The 18990-nt window shown below is 39.7% G+C and overlaps 1 protein-coding gene across 3 annotated transcripts in view; it reads left to right on the plus strand.

Annotated features, from left to right (window-relative positions):
• PTPN11 (protein tyrosine phosphatase non-receptor type 11) overlaps positions 1-18990 on the plus strand; it is an 84869-nt gene that overhangs the window by 26737 nt on the left and 39142 nt on the right. For all 3 annotated transcript variants that reach the window (XM_046639440.1, XM_046639438.1, XM_046639439.1), the window contains exons 3-6: positions 3499-3693; positions 5900-6092; positions 9229-9345; positions 10020-10133. In XM_046639440.1, coding sequence (XP_046495396.1) covers positions 3499-3693; positions 5900-6092; positions 9229-9345; positions 10020-10133 — 619 coding nt within the window. The remainder of the gene's footprint in view (positions 1-3498; positions 3694-5899; positions 6093-9228; positions 9346-10019; positions 10134-18990) is intronic.

Consider the following 18990-nt stretch of genomic DNA (forward strand, 5'->3'; position numbering starts at 1 on the left):
AGGATGCTCCAACCCCCCCCTTCCCTTTTTATTTTTGAGTATCGCTGTGGATTCGTGGGTCCTTTTTTTCAATCTAATGCATTGTAATTTATTGGTGTCGTTATTCTTTTTGATGTTCAAGTTGCCCCAGATTTGGCCAGTATGGCTCCTCTATCTTGTTGACATTTCTCCAGTAATCTTTGAATACATCCTTGCTTTCTGGCCCTATGGGATGTTTCAGGCCACTTTTATAGATTTTTCTCCACGCCTGGAATCACTCATTTCTCTCAGGAGCCTTGATTCTTTTGTGGGGAATGGTATTTAGAAACCATGACTTAGATGCTAGGTGTATTTATTGCTTCTAGGCCCTTACGGTAGACAGAGCTGGGAATAAATATTTGTGTATTTAAAACCAATGTTCTTACTGATAGTTCCAGTTCAACCCACCTTTCTTGCCTTTTCCCATTCCGTGTTTGTATTTCCAGTCTGTAGGGAGAACCTTGGTTCCCGGCAACATCAGTATATGACCTCATTTGGCCAATCCTATAATACAAAATAGTTCCAGAATTACTATACCACTGTCATTTCTAATTACAAACCCGTTAAGTGAAGTTCATGATTTCTTTGGTGTCTTTTTGTTCTTACAATATATCCCACTAAGGGTGTATAATCGGTACTGGAATTAATTTTCTGTGTAGTTATGAACTGACTGCAAAGTTAGGTTCTTTTTTTTCTATTTGTATTCATTTTTTAATGTATTCATCTTGTCTGATCCTTGTTGATTTAATTTTAGTTTTTGAATACGTAAAACATTAAGATTTTAAAATCACACTATATAAAAAGGTTTATTCTGAGAAATCTCATTCTTATCCCTCCTTGTACCGTATTTCCATCCATCCCTGTAGGTAACCATTTCCATTCATTTCTAGTTTATCCCTCTGTGTTTCTTTCTGCACATGAAGTAGAATACTAAATATATTTCTTTGTAATTTACTTTTTTCACTCACAGAAATCTTTTAGTGATCTTTCTCATCTTTTTAGTCAGCTGTATAGCATGTAACTTTCTACAGTTCCTTACAGATGGAATTTAGTTGTTGTCAATATTTTACAATGCTGTATAATGCTGTAGAGAATATGATAACATTTTGCATATGTTTTGTGCTTTTGGAGGTCTGTCTGCAGGGTGAATTCCTGGGAGTGAGATAACTGGGGCAGAGAGTAAATGCATAGACAGTAGAGTTTTTCCCAGTTCTCCTCTGCAAGGATTGTATCATTTGGCAATCCCACCACCAGTGTGTGAGGGTGCCTCTCTTTCCACAGCTTCACCACTTGAGTGCTGTCAAGCTTTCCGTTCTCGCCAACCTGATAGTTGAGAAATGGTATCTCAGTGAATTTTAGTTTTCATTTCTCTTATGAGTGAAGCTGAACATCTTTTAGTAAGTTTAAAGGCCATTCATATCTCTTTTTTGTGATCTGTCTTAGAACCAATGTTTTTATCAACTCTGCAACACTGCCAAGTATCACTTTGTATGTTTCCTTATATGTACTTATATATATGTTATAGACACTGTTATGTATGTGCGTGTGTGCCTCTGTGTGTGCATATGTGTGTGCATGTGCATGATGCACACATGATGAGTTTATTGTCCTGGTTCTCTGCAGGCAATCTAACCTTTCTGTTCTATGCCCATGCTGACAAATTGATGATGATGTTGCCTTATATTTAGTTAGTCAAGGAAGAGCCTCCTTTTTAATTTTGAGAATACAGAAAAATACAAAAAAATTATGTGCAGTCACCCATGTTGTATTTACTGCTTCAAAATACGATATAAGCTAAAGCAAAATTTCCCTTTATTCATCACCCTCGATCCTGCTCTCCCCTTTGCCCCAGAGGCAGCTACTGTCATGAGTTTGCTATATTTCTCTCTAGTTCATTAAAAAAAAGTATATATATTTATAATGCAATAAAGAATATAATATGTAAATAATACTGTAATAAAATGTAATATCTATATATGTGTATATATGTCTGTGTCATGAATAATATATATAGTATTACATGTGTGTTCTTAACTTTTCATAAATGGTACATGCTAAGCATATCATTCTGCATTGTGCTTTTCTTATGCAATATCACGTTTTTGAGATTCATCCATGTTGCTGTATGTTAGTCTAGTCCATACCTAAAATATCTATCTTTGTGTTATGTCATTAAGTAAAGGCTATAAATAGAAAGTTCAGCTGTTAAAATAGAGTCAGGTGTAGCTGGGGGAGAGTGACTGGAAGTGCCTTTTTTACCTACTGAAAAAGCTTGTCACCAAAAATTAGAAGAAGATACCGTCAGTAACATTATGGGACGATTTTTTGTATTTTCCTTTGCTACTATTTTCCTTTTTCTTCAGCAGAAATGTGTTTACATTTTCCAGAGACTTCATCAATAATGCTACAGGGTCAGACTGAAAATAAATATAGGCCAATGGTTACCATTTTGGGGTTGCCAGAGTCCTTATGTCCCCAAAGGTGATAAAGAGTATCCCTGAGATATATTTAGTAGTTCAGAAAACCAAACGGAAATCATAGACTGCCTAGGCTAACGAAAATACCAAGTTTTGGCCTGTGTTATGTCAACTCAGTTGGATAACATATTAGCCATCTCATGCTGGAAAATCTGTCAATTATATGTGTCTTTAAAATGATTTTTAAGAAAGAATTATATGCAATGTGTTAAGTGTACAGTGAGATGAGTTTTGACAAATGTGTTTATTCCTGTAACCAACCCCCCAGTCAAAATATAGAGTGTTTCTATCACCCTAGAAAGTTCTTTTGTGCCCCTTTCTAATCTCCCTCCCTCTATGAGGCAACTCCTGTTCTCATTTCTGTCCCAGTAGACTAGTGTTGCTTGTACAGTTTCATATAAACGAGGTATACAGTATATATTCTTTTGTGTCTGGCTTCTTTCTCAACATAATGTTTTCGAGATTCATCCATGTTCTTGTATGTATCAGCAGTTCTTTTTTTTATTGCTGTGTGCTCTTCTATTGTATGAGTATGCAGCTATTTGTTCGTCTATGTTGGTGATAAATATTTGAGTTTTCAATTTTTTTCTATTACAAATAAGGCTGCAATGAATATTGTTGTACGAGTCTTTTGGTAGCCATAGTTTCATTTCTTTTGGGCAAAATACTTAGAAGTGGATTTATTGGAGTATAAGGTAGATGTATGTTTAACTTTGTGTTTTGATTACTTAATGATGAGAGAAATATTGTTAACATTTGCAATTTGACAGGTCACACTTTCAAAGCAAAAGTTGTACAAGGACAAGAAACTGATAAACAGAGCCCTTTGTATTGAAATTGTTGAGTGTGCTTACTTGGCTCGTTGCGTTTGTTATAGGACAAGTGTAAACTCATTCTTCAGGTTGGTTTCAATGTTTAGGTGAAATGTGGTATTGAATATGAAGTCCATTTTTACTGGTACAGCTCTTTATTTGTTTCCCCCTTTTCTAATGGACTATTTTAGAAGAAATGGAGCAGTCACCCACATCAAGATTCAGAACACTGGGGATTACTATGACCTGTATGGAGGGGAGAAGTTTGCCACTTTGGCTGAGTTGGTCCAGTATTACATGGAACATCATGGACAATTAAAGGAGAAGAATGGAGACGTTATTGAGCTCAAATATCCTCTGAACTGCGCAGATCCTACCTCTGAAAGGTCAGTGATGTTTCAGTAACTGCAGAGCTCCCGTGCCCTAGGTGCTGTGTGCATGCGTTATGGGGGTTTCGCTTGTATCTGTTTCTCCAGCTGTAATCTTTAAAGTTTTGCTAAAGTAAGAATAATAGAACCAGATTCTTCTCGGAGTGCTCTTTTCTTGCAGAGCTTCAGTGTTGCTCACACTCATGTTACGGGAGTTGCAGACTATTCCTGTATATGCTGGGTACATGCAGTGATTTTAGGATGATTGCACTTCAGCTGACAGTCTGAGAGTTGTGAGAGGGAAACAAATGACAGAGGAGACACTAACGTAGCAGCAGTTCTCTGTAGTAGCTCCTGACCAGTTATTCAGCAATGTCACCAACAGATGTCAGTTTAAGCTCAGAAGTGGAAAAGCAGAGCACTCAGAGGGTCAGATTTTTATCAGTTCTACTGTGTTCTATCCACAAAGGTGTGAGAATGCCCATGCTTCGGGGGAATTGCATTATTTCAGCGATCCTTCGCCCGTGTTGGCACTAAGCTGATGAAAGCTGGGGCTTGACTTATTTATATTGATTTTATTGGTTTTCTGCATTCCCGGTCTCCTCTCTGACTCAGTGTAAACTCAGGGTCTCTTAATTAGGGTGGTATATTTTGTATCTTCAGGTAGCTTTCTTCACCTTGCACCTTATGTCAATGCTATTATATGCTGATAATTTGTTTCTTCAGCCACTACTGTAGCTTCAAGCAAAACGCTGTCAGCCAACTCTGTGCAGTTTCTTTCTTTATTTTTTGAAGATTGGCACCTGAGCTAACATCTGTTGCCAATCTTTTTCTTTTTCTTTCTATTCTTCTTCTCCCCAAAGCCCCCCAGTACATAGTTGTATATTCTAATTGTAGGTCCTTCTGGTTGTGCTATGTGGGACGCTGCCTCAGCATCACCTGATGAGTGGTGCCATGTCTGTGTCTGGGATTTGAACTGGCGAAACCCTGCGCCACCGATGCCGACCGCGCAAACTTAAGCACAGGGCCATGGGCCTGGCCCCTGTCCAGTTTATTTCTAAATTTTACTCTGTTTGTTGGAGGGTGGATGAAAAATAACTCAAGGTATATTCTTTTAGTGATGAGGCATTAGTGTTATCTGCCATGGTAGTACTGGCTTTCTTCCCACAATCCTGAGGGAAGAAGCCACATTATTAATATGACTATGTTAGGATGTATTCTATGATAACTTAGAGCAGTGTTGTCTCAAAGTCTGTCCTTGGATGGCCTTTGTCAGGACTCTGGCATGCTGGTTAAAAATGCAGATTGCTGGGCCCTGTTCAGACAGTGTCTTGGTATCTCTGGTTGTAAGGCATGGGAATTCAGTTTTAGCAAAATCCCTCATCCATACTCCAAGGTTTTGTGCATTAAAGTTTGAAATGATAACCCAGTATACAGTCCAAAGATGTTGACAGCAAACCTGTAGACTATTGAAGTATAGGTTGGAAATATGGAAAAATTTGGAATGCTTGAATTTATTTATAATGAAGATCCTTTTCTATGTAGTGTTCACATGCCAAAGCAAAGGCAAACATTCACATGATTCTCTGTTTCTACCATGACTTTCTAGTGTAACTTCGTTAGGTTGCAATTAAATAGTTGGTCCTATTAGGCTTGAGCAATGGAGAAATGACAAATTTCATTTTTAAAAGATGGAAAATGTAAAAGAAAATAGGAAAGATTGAGGACATTTGTCTCCAAATGACTGGGCTCATTTAAGAAGTTTAATGGTCATTGTTTTTTTTGAGGAAGGTTAGCCCTGAGCTAACATCTGCCACCAATCCTCCTCTTTTTTGCTGAGGAAGACTGGCCCTGAGCTAACATCCATGCCCATCTTCCTCTACTTTATATGTGGGACGCCTGCCACAGCATGGCTTGATAAGTGATGCACAGGTCTGCACCTGGGATCCGAACTGGTGAACCTTGGGCCACTGAAGTGGAAGGTGTGAATGTAACCACTGTGCCACCAGGCTGGCCCCAGTTTAATGGTCATTCTTGACATCTTTATCATTTTTCTTGCCTCTTTGGGTTGCAGATTCTATCTTCCATGGGGTTGATCAGTCTCTTGGAGGAACGTGTCTGTTTTTAGTTGTGTTCAGGAGAGCTGACTAAATATAGTAGTTTGGTGAAAGAATGTTGTGAACCCATGGCAGAACTCAATTCATTTTCATTTTAAAAAATTTAGGTGGTTTCATGGACACCTGTCTGGGAAAGAAGCAGAGAAATTATTAACGGAGAAAGGAAAACACGGCAGCTTTCTTGTGCGAGAGAGCCAGAGCCACCCTGGAGATTTTGTTCTCTCTGTCCGAACTGGTGATGACAAAGGAGAGAGCAATGACGGCAAGTCTAAAGTGACCCACGTCATGATCCGCTGTCAGGTAAAGCCCCAGGTGAACAACGGGTCTGGCAGAATGTTGTCTTTGGTGATTTTTCTGCTAGGAGAAGATACACCCCATTACTTCCAAAGTCAGATTTTCTTTGCTCATTTAGTCAAGGGCTTCTGCGCTTTGAGTACATTGTTTATGATAGTTGTTTCATCATTTCAGAACTTCATTGAATTATTTGTTTCCAGTCTGTATCTGGCAGATCAAGTCGTGCCTCGGTGCACCACCTTCTGCCCTGCAGGATCTAATCTATTTGTGCTTGATTGCGGCTGGAGTCAGCCTCGGTCTCAGTTTCTGGAGGGACAGCCTCAGCTCCTCCTTCGGGTTATCACAGTCTAGCCTGTGACTGCATTTGCCTTCATGTCACAGAGTTCCTGCATTAGGGCTGGGAGGATTGATCTCACTGTTTCTTGTTTTAATGTGGACTGGACCAAGGTGGTTGATCCTTGGTCAACTATATCAAACTTTGTTTTGACATAATTTCCTGAATAGTAACTGTCTATTCACTTATTGCTTCTGTTTTTTAATTAAAATAAAAAAAATAAAATTGAAAAAAAAGCTTTATTGAAATATAATTCACACGCCATACAGTCCACCCTAACAGTGGACAATTTAGTGGTTTTTAGTATATTCACAAATTATGCAACCACCAACACTATCTAATTCCAGAACATTTTCATCACCCCAAAAAGAAACCCTATGTCCATTACCAGTCACTCCCTGTTTTTTCCCCTCTCCTCAGCTCTTAGTAACCACTAATCTGCTTTTTGTTTCTATGGGTTTGCCTATTTTGGATGTTTCATGTAGATGGAATCATGTAATATGTGGCCTTTTGTGTCTGGCTTCTGTTACTTAGCATTCTGTTTGCAAAGTTTTTCTATATTATAGCAAGTGATCAGTAAACTCTTTTTATCGCCAAATATTCCATGATATGGGTATACCACATTTTGTTTATCCATTAAAAATTTGATGGGCATTTTGGCTACTGTGGATAATGCTGCTGTGAACATTTGTGTACAAGTTTTGTGAGAGTCTCCGTTTGATGAGATATCATGCTCATGTTTTCTTTTCATTTGTAAAGTATAGTTTCCTTTAATTTTTTGAATATATTTATACTAGCTGATTTAAAGTCTGTGTCTGGGCTTTCTCCAGGAAAGTTTCTGTTGAGTGCTCCCTGCCCCCTCTCATGTATGGGCCTTACTTTCCTGTTTCTTTGCATGTCTTATAATTTTTGTTGGAAACCAGACCTTTTAAATAATATAATGTTGTGACTCTGGAAATCAGATACCTTCCTTTCCCTGGGGTTGTTGTTGCTACTTTTTATAGTAGCTTTGTGTGTTTTGTGACTTTCGTATATTCTTTGTCATGTATGCCTATTGAAGTTTTCTTGGTTAGCTTAGTGGTCAGTTAATGATTGGATAGAGGTTTCCTTAAATGCCTTGAACCGTTAGGTCTCCCAGCCTTTGCCTGGGGAATTCTGTGTGTGTGTGTTGGTGCAAGCCTTCAGCACTCTGGCAGCTTAAAACTCTGCCTTAGCCTTCACTTCCTGCTTGCACAGAACCTCAGGGTCAGCTAGAGGTGAAGATTAGGGCCTTCTTGGATCTTTCCTGGACTTCGCACAGCCCTGCACATACAAATGGTCTTCTAGATTCTCAAGAATAGTTGGGGGGCCGGCACAGTGGTGCAGCGGTTAAGTTCACATGTTCCGCTTCTCGGTGGCCTGGGGTTCACTGGTTCGAATCCTGGGTGTGGACATGGTGCTGCTGGCAAAAGCCATGCTGTGGTAGGTGTCCCACGTATAAAGTAGAGAAAGATGGGCATGTATGTTAGCTCAGGGCCAGTCTTCCTCAGCAAAAAGAGGAGGATTTGCAGTAGTAAGCTCAGGGCTAATCTTCCTTAAAAAAAAAAAAAGAATAGTTGGAGGTTTTCAGAGCCCCCTATGGATATTGCTTATATTTTCCTTTTAAGCTTTTGGTCAGTCTCTTATTTGCCCTAACTGTTGTTGCTGCCCTCGGCAGCCATGATATTAAACAGTTGCTTCTGACTGTTTCTAGCAGATCCCCTGAAGACAGGGCCAAGTGAGCTCTGGGTCAGTCAAATAAGGACAAGCTCTGAGAACAGGGCTTTTCCAAGGAGCTGCTGAACAGGCGAGATAGTGATACTTCTCTCGGGATAGGTCTCTTGAGAGGGCTCCAGATCCATTCTGTGCCCTCTAGTTGTGCTAGCTTGCTTGTTTTCACAGCTACTGTGGTTACGAGGCTGTTGGTTTTCAAGGCTACCAAGAAGCTAGGGAGGGGTGGGTGGGAATAAGGCAAGTTAAAAGGCCAGTTTGTTTTTCTTATCAAGAGTCAATCATTTTTCTTGAATAAATGCTCCTTGGACTGTTGGAAGTTCTTGGTTAATTTTCAGAAGTCTGAAAAAGTTAATGACAGTTTTTGCCAGTTTTCTTGTTACTTTTATGGAAGAACAGATTTTCAGAGAGGTCCTTACTCTGCCATTCTGAAATGGCTTATTTCAGTTTTATTTTTAAATAAAAGATAGTACCCAAATATCTTCATATATAATTTCTAAGGTTTTCTATTTTCTAAGTTTAACTATTTTCCTGTTGTTTTCGTTAAATAGCCTATTCTGATCTCCTGTCAGGGAAAATTTCCTGGTCTCTGTCTATGATTTCTCTTTTAAATTCTCATTAGAAGGTGAAAGTAAAGGCGTGTATGTTGGGCTTCAGTGCTGCCTCACCAGCTTTGGGGTTTGTTGTCTTTCAGAAAGAAATAGTTATTTACCTTCTATTCAGCAGCTTTATGTATAGTCACTTAGCCTGGTGTATAAGTAACAAGTCAAGAATACTGTTTTTCATTTTTTTAGCTATTTATTTAACTTATGAAGGAGAAACTTTTTTGTGGCCCAGTTAATGTTGGATACTTATTTAGAGCTGCTCACACCTCACAGTGAACTCTTTCACATTGTGGCAGCCTCTCCATTTTCATCATCCTTGTTGCTTCCTTCCTTTGCGCTCCTACGGCTGTTTGATCTTTCCATCACTGAGGGAGAATTAGTCATTGTACTTCAGTTGGGAAAAACAGTAATTTAACATAAAGGTCATGAACATATTTTTTTTTTGTTTTGAAAGGAACTGAAATATGATGTTGGTGGAGGAGAACGGTTTGACTCTTTGACAGATCTCGTGGAGCATTACAAGAAGAATCCCATGGTAGAAACATTGGGCACAGTATTACAACTCAAGCAGGTGAGCATATTGGAAAGCTAAAGCTCCGTCTCCTCACAGAGTTAATAAAAATCCTAATATAGAATATTCCAAATATGCGGAAGTAGAAGAGTATCATGAACCTCCATGTACCCATCACCCAGCTTCAGGTATGATCAGCTCATCAAATCTTGTTTAATTTATTACTCCACTCACTGCCCTCCTGCTGTGCTGTTTGGGAACAATTCCAGAAATTACATCATTTCCATGATTATCTCCATATGTATCTCTGAAAGGCCTTATTGGGTTTTTAAAGCAAGTTTTCACTGTCGATCCACCTGGGGTTACGTTTAGGTGATCACTCTTACTCACTTTGGAGTTACTGCTATTTCGAAATTTGCTCTTATTATTACTTGGTGGCAAATTATGTCACCTCTCCAAATAATGTTGTGGTCTATTTATAAAGAAAAACAGCTTCGAATTCATATCAGCAGAGTAAAGTATGTGTGGAGATTGAAGAAAGATATATTTTCTGACAGAATAGAAAAGAAAGTGAAACTGTGTTTGCAAACTTTATTATGCATTGCCGTGTCCGGTGGCCTTCCTGTCCTTGCCTTTATGAATACCAGCGTAGAAGTCTTTTAGTTTTTTTTTTGCATTGACTCTTTTTTCTGTAATACTTTCTTTGTTTCACACCAACTGCTGGACTTGATTAGCCCCTCAACACAACTCGTATCAATGCTGCGGAAATAGAAAGCCGGGTTCGAGAACTGAGCAAATTGGCTGAGACCACAGATAAAGTCAAACAAGGCTTTTGGGAAGAATTTGAGGTGAGTTACTAAAATAATTTTTACTAAATCCTATTTTTAATGGAAGAGAAGCTGGCCTTGTGCTCGGAATTGGACTGAAAGACTTGAATCCACGTCCTTTCTCAATCCGACCGTTGATTGACGTGGAACAAGTAGCTGAGGGGCTTCTTTGAAATAGAAGGGCGTTGTGTTCTGGGAGCAGGGAGTTGGCAGTTAACAGTAAATGGGTGAGCCAATAGTTCCATTTGACTCTTGGTTTGGACCGCTGGCAAAAGCCCAGAAAAACAAAAGCATCTAATTCCTTTGGAAGATTTCCAGTATTGGCTGGGGTCTTTAGAAAGAATCTATAACCCCATTGCAGTGAGTAAGTGAAAGAGAAATATCTCATTGTGGTTTTAATTTAGGGCATGAAATTTATAACTTTGGGAAGTTAAGTGAACTGATTTCTTTCCTGAAACCAACTGGGTAGGAGAATGTCTCCAGTGACAATGTGCTGTGTTCCTGCTGCACTCTGGTATGTCACTTACCAATTCATAGGGTGATTCGTTCTCTCTCTTTTCATCCGTTTGACGGAAAACTTCCTCAAAAACAAAGATTGTGCCATATTTACCTTTGTAGGTATCCCTAGGATGTGGCACAGTGCCTGGTACACTGCAGAAACTCCATAAATATTGGTTGAATTAGTATTTACATTTAGCTAATGTTTGTGTCATTTTATTTTTATTTTTAATTTTTTTATTATTTTTAAAAATTTATTTATTTTTTCATTTATTTGTTTATTTTTGGATATACGTCATAATATATTTTGAATTCTGTGTAGATTACATCATGTTCACCACCCGAAAACTAATTATAGTCCGTCCCCTCACATGTGAGCCTAATCACCCCTTTTGCCCTCCCTCCTCCCCCCGTGTCATTTTATTATTATTACTCTGTTTATGGGAGTGATTATCCCATACTTTTTATAGGACTTTAGAATTTACAGATTTTTGTGGAGTGAATGAATGAATGAATGAATGTGGCATTGGGTACAGATGGAGCAGTCACAGTCCTAGCTCAGCACTGCTGAGCAGGAACTTGAACTCAGGTTTATTCTTTCACACCAGGCATTTAGTCCCTAAGCACAGTGAGCAAGATAGACAGGGTTTCTCTCTTTAAGGAGCTTCTAGTAGAGAGGGGGAAGACAGTGATGAAAAGCATCAACAAAAAAGTGGTGATAAGCATAATGAGTCAGAAGTTTTAAATTTCAAGCTCACTGTTCTCTTCATTCTGTCCTGCTGGCCTAGATAGTATGAGGCAGCATTTCAACATTCATTTAATTACATTCACTTAATTTCATTTAATCTTCAGAAAGCCTCCTGAGGTGAGATGGATAAGTACAGAAGTTTTAGAAAGCTTACATCAAAATTTGTATGAAAAACTGTTTTGAAAGCTTTTTATTATGCAAAATTTCAGATGTGTACAAAGGCTGAGATAATAATATAATCATAGCAGTATGCCTATCACCCAGCATTAACAATTGTTGATACACTGTCAGTCTTTTTTTTTTTTTTGCTGAGAAAGATTTGCCCTGAGCTAACATCTCCTGCCAATCTTGCTGTTTTTTTTTGTTTTTGTTTTTTTTTTTTAATGTGAGCCACCACCACAGCATGGCCACTGACAGAGGAGTGGGTGGGTCCACACCTGGGAACCAAACCTGGGCTGCCAAAGCGGAGTGCGTTGAACTTAACCACTAGGCTACTGAGGCTGACCCTGGCCAGTCTTCTTTAACTACGTCTCACTCACTCCCCCAGGCCTGGCTTATCATGAAGCAAATCCAGATGTCACTTCATTTGTAACTATTTCATTTTAAAAAATTATAACCAAAATATCATTATCACACCTAAAATTAACAATAATTCTTTAATATTAACGCCTATCAGTCACTGTTCACATTTTCCTAATTGCCAAATCCACACACACACATATTTGCAGTTTGTTTGAATTGAGAAGTGCTTTTTTTATTTGATTATGAAAAAATTTTGAATGTATATGAAATAGATTTGTATAAAGAACTCCCATGTACTAGTATCAGTTTCATCAGTTGCCCCAGACATCATATTATTTTATTCATAAATATTTAAATATTTATAGAATCCTTAAAAAATTAACCAAAATACTACTACCACATCTAAAAAAAAGATAAAAATTCATTAAATATCCAGTCATTGTTCAGATTATGGCAGTTTTCTTTTTGTTTTTTTTAAAGATTTTATTTTTCCTTTTTCTCCCCAAAGCCCCCGGTACATAGTTGTGTATATTTAGTTGTGGGTCCCTCTAGTTGTGGCATGTGGGACACTGCCTCAGCCTTGCTTGATGAGCGGTGCCATGTCTGCAACCAGGATCCGAACCGGTGAAACCCCGGGCTGCCAAAGCGGAGCGCGTGAACTTAATTGCTCGGCCACGGGGCCAGCCCCTAGCAGTTGTCTTATAATTTAAAAAAATCGTTTGTTGTATCGTTATTCAGATAAGCTCCATATGTATTCCTCTTTTAAAAATCTTAAATTTCTGGTGCCAGCCCTGTGGCTTAGTGGTTAAGTTCCTGCTCTCTGCTTCGGTGGCCCAGGGTTTCGCCGGTTCGGATCCTGCATGCTGATATGGCACCTCTCGTCAGACGGTGCTGAGGCGGTGTCCCACACGCCACAACTAGAAGGACCCACAACTAAAATATACAACTATGTCCTGGGGGCCTTTGGGGAGAAGCAAAAAAAAAAAAAGGAGATTGGCAACAGTTGTTAGCTCAGGTGCCAGTCTTTAAAAAAAAAAAGAAATCTTAAATTTCTTTTAATATTTTGCCTCCTCTTCTATCCTCTCTCTTTCCTTCTCCCTCTCCGTCTGTCTTAGTTCATTCTAGCTGCTGGAAATACCAGACTGGGTAGCTTATAAACAACAGAAATTTATTTCTTATGGTTCTGGAGGCTGGAATTCTGAGATTGGGGTGCCAGCATGGTCAGATGAGGGTCCCAGACTTCTCCTTGTGTCCTTGCTTGGTAGAAGGGGTGAGGGAGCTCTCTGAGGTCTCTTCTAGGGTACTAATCCCATTTATGAGTGCTCCACCCTTATGACCGGATCACCTCCCAAAGGCCCCATCTTCTAATACCATCACATTGGGCCTTAGGATTTCAACATAGGAATTTTGAAGGGATGCAAACATTGAGACTGCAGCACCCTCTCTGTTTTTGTTTTTGGTATTGGAGAAAGCAGCTGCTTTGTCTTGAAAGTTACTTATGATCTGGAGTTTGCTGTGTGTGTCAGGAGGTACTTATGTGTTGTTGTTTCTCTTTTTATTTTCTTAGGTGCCACTGATAATTATTGTCTTAATCCATTAATTCATAAGAGGTATTAAGATCGTGATATTCTAATTTATCATTCCTTCTTCCTTTATTAGATGGAATATTTCTATGAAAATAAGCTTTTTATCACCAAGGCGGGATAAATGCTTGATTCTTTCCTTTTTACTAAGCAGATTTCAAAATAGCATTTTCCCCAGTTTGTTTTTTTTTTTTTGTATCAATATATACTCATGGATTTTTAGCACATTTGATGTGCTTCTATCTATGGCATTTGTTATCATTTTTATTCCTCAGGTATTTTAGCTTTGGTCGTTGGGAGCCTCTGCAAGTTGACTTCTAATCCGTCTTATACAACTCTAGTAGTTTTTGCCAGATTTCCTACTTTCTGGTGTGATAAGTTGTTACAGGATAATACATTTCCCACGTCAGAACTGGAATCAGTCATTTACCCCAGGAGTGAATTAGCTTCTCTCTCTCTGTCTCGTTTTCCTTCCTTTCTTCCTTCCTTCTCTTCCTTCCTTTTGTGGGAAGTGGTACTTAGAGACTCTAGTCTGGGAGCCAGAAGTGCTCATTGCTGCTAGGTTGCTTATTGCCTTCTCACTAGTTGCAGCTAGAAAAAATTGTTTTGAAATAAAATAAATTATGAGTTCAAATGATACTTCCAATTAAAATGCAGGACTTCAGGGTTTTTACTAGCATCATCCATCTTATCCCTGTATCTCCTTTCTCCTGTGCCAGAAATCCCACTTCTTGAAGCCATAATGTGATTACTTGTTTGCCTTATCCCACATTGCACACAAAACAGTCTCAGATTAATAATAATTCTGCTACTGTACTCATTTGTAATAGTTCTTCTCTCTGTGGTTATACACTAAGTGGGTATACAATTAGGTTATTTGTTTCATTTTATGTTTGGATTTTAGAAATTTCTATAAAATTTTATTTATAATTACGTAAACTATTGCCTTTGAGTCCAAAGTCAAATCTAAAAAGTATATTCAAAGAAGTCTACTTTCTATTTCTGTTCTTTTCCTCCCTATATTTGTAGCCATTTTTTAAAAAGTTGTAGTTTATCGTTACATTTTAAAAAGTGTAAGCAAATATATGTCTGTATTTTCATATTCCATTCTTTCATGGATAAATAGTAGCATAACTTTACACACTTTTTTCCAGCTTCGCTTTTTTCACTATCCTGGAGATCATTCCATAGCAGTATCTAGAGCCAGTCTTCATTGCTTTTTACTGCATAGTACTCCATTGTGTGGAAGTACCATGGTTTATTCAACCTATTGATGGGCATTTGGGTAGTTTCCAAATCTATTACAAAGAGGATACAATGAATGGCCTTGTGCACGCATCTTTTTCTATTTTTACTGTTGTTAATATTAACATTTTTTTCATGTTCCATGTTAAAAAAATGATGGTTGGTATTCATCTTTAATTTTTATTATATATTGCACATGATTTTGGTTAGTGTATTTAAAGTTTGCAAAATACTGCTTTTAATTAAAATTGAAAGATGTCAAACCATTTTGGTAAAGATAGATAGTGAGCTATTTTGTAATCTGGCCCCATTTTTATGTCACACTTCCTTTTAAAATGGTAGCTGAGGGAATCATTTGTATAGACCACTTTTCCTTTAAAGTGACTGTGAACTTTAAAAAAAATGATAGCAGTGAAGTGGGACTCTGGTGCTGTGGTGGCCTCTTTAACTCGGTTCACTTAGGGCAGTGCTGAGGGAAACACAGTCAGACCTTCCAAAGAGCCTGTTGCGGGAGGGATGTTTTCAGTATCCCATCGGTGAGGTCAAGAAGTGAGCTTAGAAGGTGCTCCTAGCCCGACTTTCTGGCCGTGGAAAAAGAGGGTCGAGTCTAAACGCTGGCCTGGTGGTTTTACTCTGAGCCGTCTCAAATTCAGGTCATCTTTTATGCATTATTAACAACTTAAAGGGGGGAAAATTTGAGTTGGCTTTCAGGGGAAATGGAGAAAACAAGATCACATCTGCGCCCTACGAGTTCTTTGTAGAGGTCAGGCTGAGAAATTGTCATGCCCTAAGTCACGGCATTGACCTTCCATTTAAACTGAAGCTAGAGCTGAATGGCTGCTGCCTGCTTTCTAGGTCTCTTATGTGCCTGCTTCTCAAATCCAGTCATTTTAAAAACTTGCCCTTTAAGGTTGGGGCCGGGGGAATAGGGCTGAGAACAGAACAGACCATTAAAGGAATAAATTAGGTACGTGGATGCAGATACTCATTATAATCTAAATCCTCTGAAACTGAAGTTTGATCAGCAGCAGCAGGGCATTATTATCGTCTTGACTGTACCTTAGTTGCTTCCTGGAAGGTGATAAATTTGGGATCAGTTTCCTCTTACAGTGTGCTCTGATGGTCTTTAAAATGAACTGGAGCTCTAAATTGCAGTGCCATTGGTAATGTAACTCTGACAACTATGTTTTGTTGGTCTGTGTGCCCAACTTCTGGTTGTCTGTAAAACTCTACGTGTCTTTGCAGGCATGTTTCCCCAGAAGACACTTATAAATTACTTTTGCTTTTGACACATCTTAAAATACGAAGTCTCTTGTGAAGCTCTTTGGTTTTTTGCTCCTGAAATAAATTCAGGTTGATGATTTTCTTCTAGGATATATTGTATGATGAAGACATTGCAAACCCAAGTCTTTGATCTTTGCTAGAGATTGCCCATTACTGATCTGTGTAAGCATCTTGTGTCTCCTGCATTTTTCTGTTCTTGAATATAAAGAGGAGAATAATATTTCTAGATTTGTTGAAACAATGTAAAGTTCTTCTTGAATGAGACCGACGCTAAACAAATGAAAGGCCGGTTATGATCCTGTTATTTGGTGCCTGCGATCAATGCACAGGTTACCTGAAACCTGAGTCAGCCCTGTGCATCGCGGCGAGATGCATGTTGCATGGCTGCGTTGACAGGGATTCGCCTTCTCTCCATGCCTGTTCCTCCCTTTGAGTCCTCTAGGCCTGAGCTGCCAGGGGCACTGTGGGCTGAGCCTGGGCACTGCATCTGACGGCAGGACCCGAGTGGAGGATGAAAATCTTGTTTCTGACAGTCCTTCGGCCCCCACTCTTTTCCTTCATCCTCCTCCTCCATCTTGCTGCCCTCTCTGTATCCTGTATCCCTGGCTCCCCACACACTTGCTTTATCCTTCTTTTCCTTCAGCAGATTTCTCTACTTCTTGACTTACAAGCCTTACTTCTAGCCTCTCTTGGATAGTGAAACCAGCAACTTTCAGTCTTTGTACTGAAATCTCAGAGATTCCCATTGGCTCAGATGCCATCTATCTCTGGCCCAAGGACACGATCACATAGAACAAATATGTCTGCACGAACTACTCTGATTGCGGATAAATAGTTCTCACAGATGAGGATTTTAGGGAGTTGGTATACCCCCAAAATATCTGCCATGAGCAGTAGATGCTGGTGGCAGCAGTGATTCATTCATTCAGCAGATACTTATTAAGCACAGACTCTACACTGGGCTCTGTTCTAGGTTCTGGGGATGTAGCAGAAACAAATCAAAGTCTTTATCCTCATGGAGCCTATAGTCAATTGGGAGAGACAGACAGTATGCAGAGAAACAGGTGAATATTCACTACGTGAGATGCGGACACGTGCTGTGGAGAAAATAAAGTAGGTTAAGGTAAAAAGCGTGTACTGATGGGGGCATTACCATTTTACGTAGGTCTCTTGGACAAGGTGGCTTTTGAATGGAAACCTGAAGGAAATAAGGGAGCAAGCCATGCAGATAATCTCAGGAGGAACATTCCAGGCAAAGGGAAGAGCAAGTGCAAAGGCCCTGAAGTGGGAATGCACTTGGTGCGTTTCATGGTCAGCCAACAGTACTGGTGGAGAGTGGGCCAGAGGGAAATGGAGGTGGAGCGATGGTGGAGGAGTCAGATCAGGCAGGGCGTTGTGGGTCAGTGTACGGCCGTTGGCTCTTACTTGGAGGAAGATGGAAAATCTGTAGAGAGTTTTAAGCACAGGAGTGACATGATTGCTCTGACCTCTGCCTGGAGGACAGTCTGTAAGGGGGAAGACAGAAGAAGGGACGCCAGCAAGGAGGCAAGTTGCAGTAATCTGAGCAGAGAAATGCTCACGTCTTGGACCAGGGCCGCAGCAGTGGAGGTGGTTGGGTTTTTGAAATATTTTGTGGATAGAATTGTCAGTCTTTGAAGGTAGAGTTGACAGATTGTGTGATAACATAGAGCTGAGGGAAGGAGAAGGTGACAGTTTTTGGCTTGAGCAATCGGTAGGATGGCGTTACTGTTTGTTTAGATGGGGAAGACTGGCAGGAATGGGTTTGGGGCAGGTGATCAGCTTTCATGTTGAACATTTTAAAGTTTGGACTGCCTGTTAGACATCTAATGGGAATCTGCTTCTTCAGCTAATTCTGTGATGCCACGGGTGGGAGCGTACTAGAATGCTCTTCCTTCCTCGCTTCCCTTTACTTACCTCTCCTCACTCTTCAGTTCCCAGCCTCAGGGTTGCTTTCTCAGGGCAACCTTCCTTCCCTCCCGTCCCCATGCCGAGACTGGTTCTTCCTGTTGTGTGTGCACATAGCAGTGAATCCTTTCCTTTTAGGTCCTTGGAATTCATGAATAATTTGTGTGGTTATTGGTTTAACGTTTGTCTCTTATACTCTGAATCCATAGAAGCAAATAACATTACTAGGTCTGTTGGAATAAAGAGAGGTTTTGCTCAAATGAAACTGATGTGAACAGATAGAGAGAGACATTTTGATCCTGCTGTTTTAAATACGTCTGCTGTGTGTGCATCACCTAAGAAAATAACTCACACTGGTCCATGAACCCCGCAAGGACAGGTGTCCGTTTTGTTCACTGTATCCCCAGTATCTGGCAGGGAGCCTGGCACACAGTAGGCACAAAATAGGCATTTGTGTTAAGTGTTGAATCTGAGCTGTTTTCAGTAACAAGAGAGGGTTGCATTGAATTCAGACCCTTTGCATATATTCAACAGAGAACAGCTTTCTGATGCTTAAAAATTATGGAGGAATGTTTGCTTTGAGCTATTCCTCTTTATTCTCATACACTTTTCATTTGGAGCCCCTGTTTGAGGCTTGGTGAATGTGTATTTTAGTCTTTGAGATCCCTGTACACACTTGCCCAAGAGGATCTAATTCAGGCTTGCAGTGATGAATTTCAGAAGGATTTTAGTTTTGAACTTTCTGTTTCTGATTAAAAAACAAACAAACCACAACACACACACACATTACACACACACACCAACCCCACATGCCACCTTATTAACTGGGGTTATTTTTTCCAGTGCCTGAAAGCTTGCTTTCCTTAATAATTTGATTTTCTTTTTAAACCCAGCCTCCTTCCATTACGCAAGCCTCTCCTCTCTGTTGTGGTCTGAAGCAGTTTTCAGCTTGCATGGGCATTGCAGTCACCTCACTGACAGCTACACAGCTCTCCTGAATTCCGCCAGCAGCTTTGCCAACCAGTGTGTCTCCAGGAGAAGCTAGTGCCTGTCTTCAAACCCACAGTCCAGT

Source organism: Equus quagga, chromosome 15 (genome assembly GCF_021613505.1).
Source record: "Equus quagga isolate Etosha38 chromosome 15, UCLA_HA_Equagga_1.0, whole genome shotgun sequence".
Lineage (NCBI taxonomy): Eukaryota > Metazoa > Chordata > Mammalia > Perissodactyla > Equidae > Equus > Equus quagga.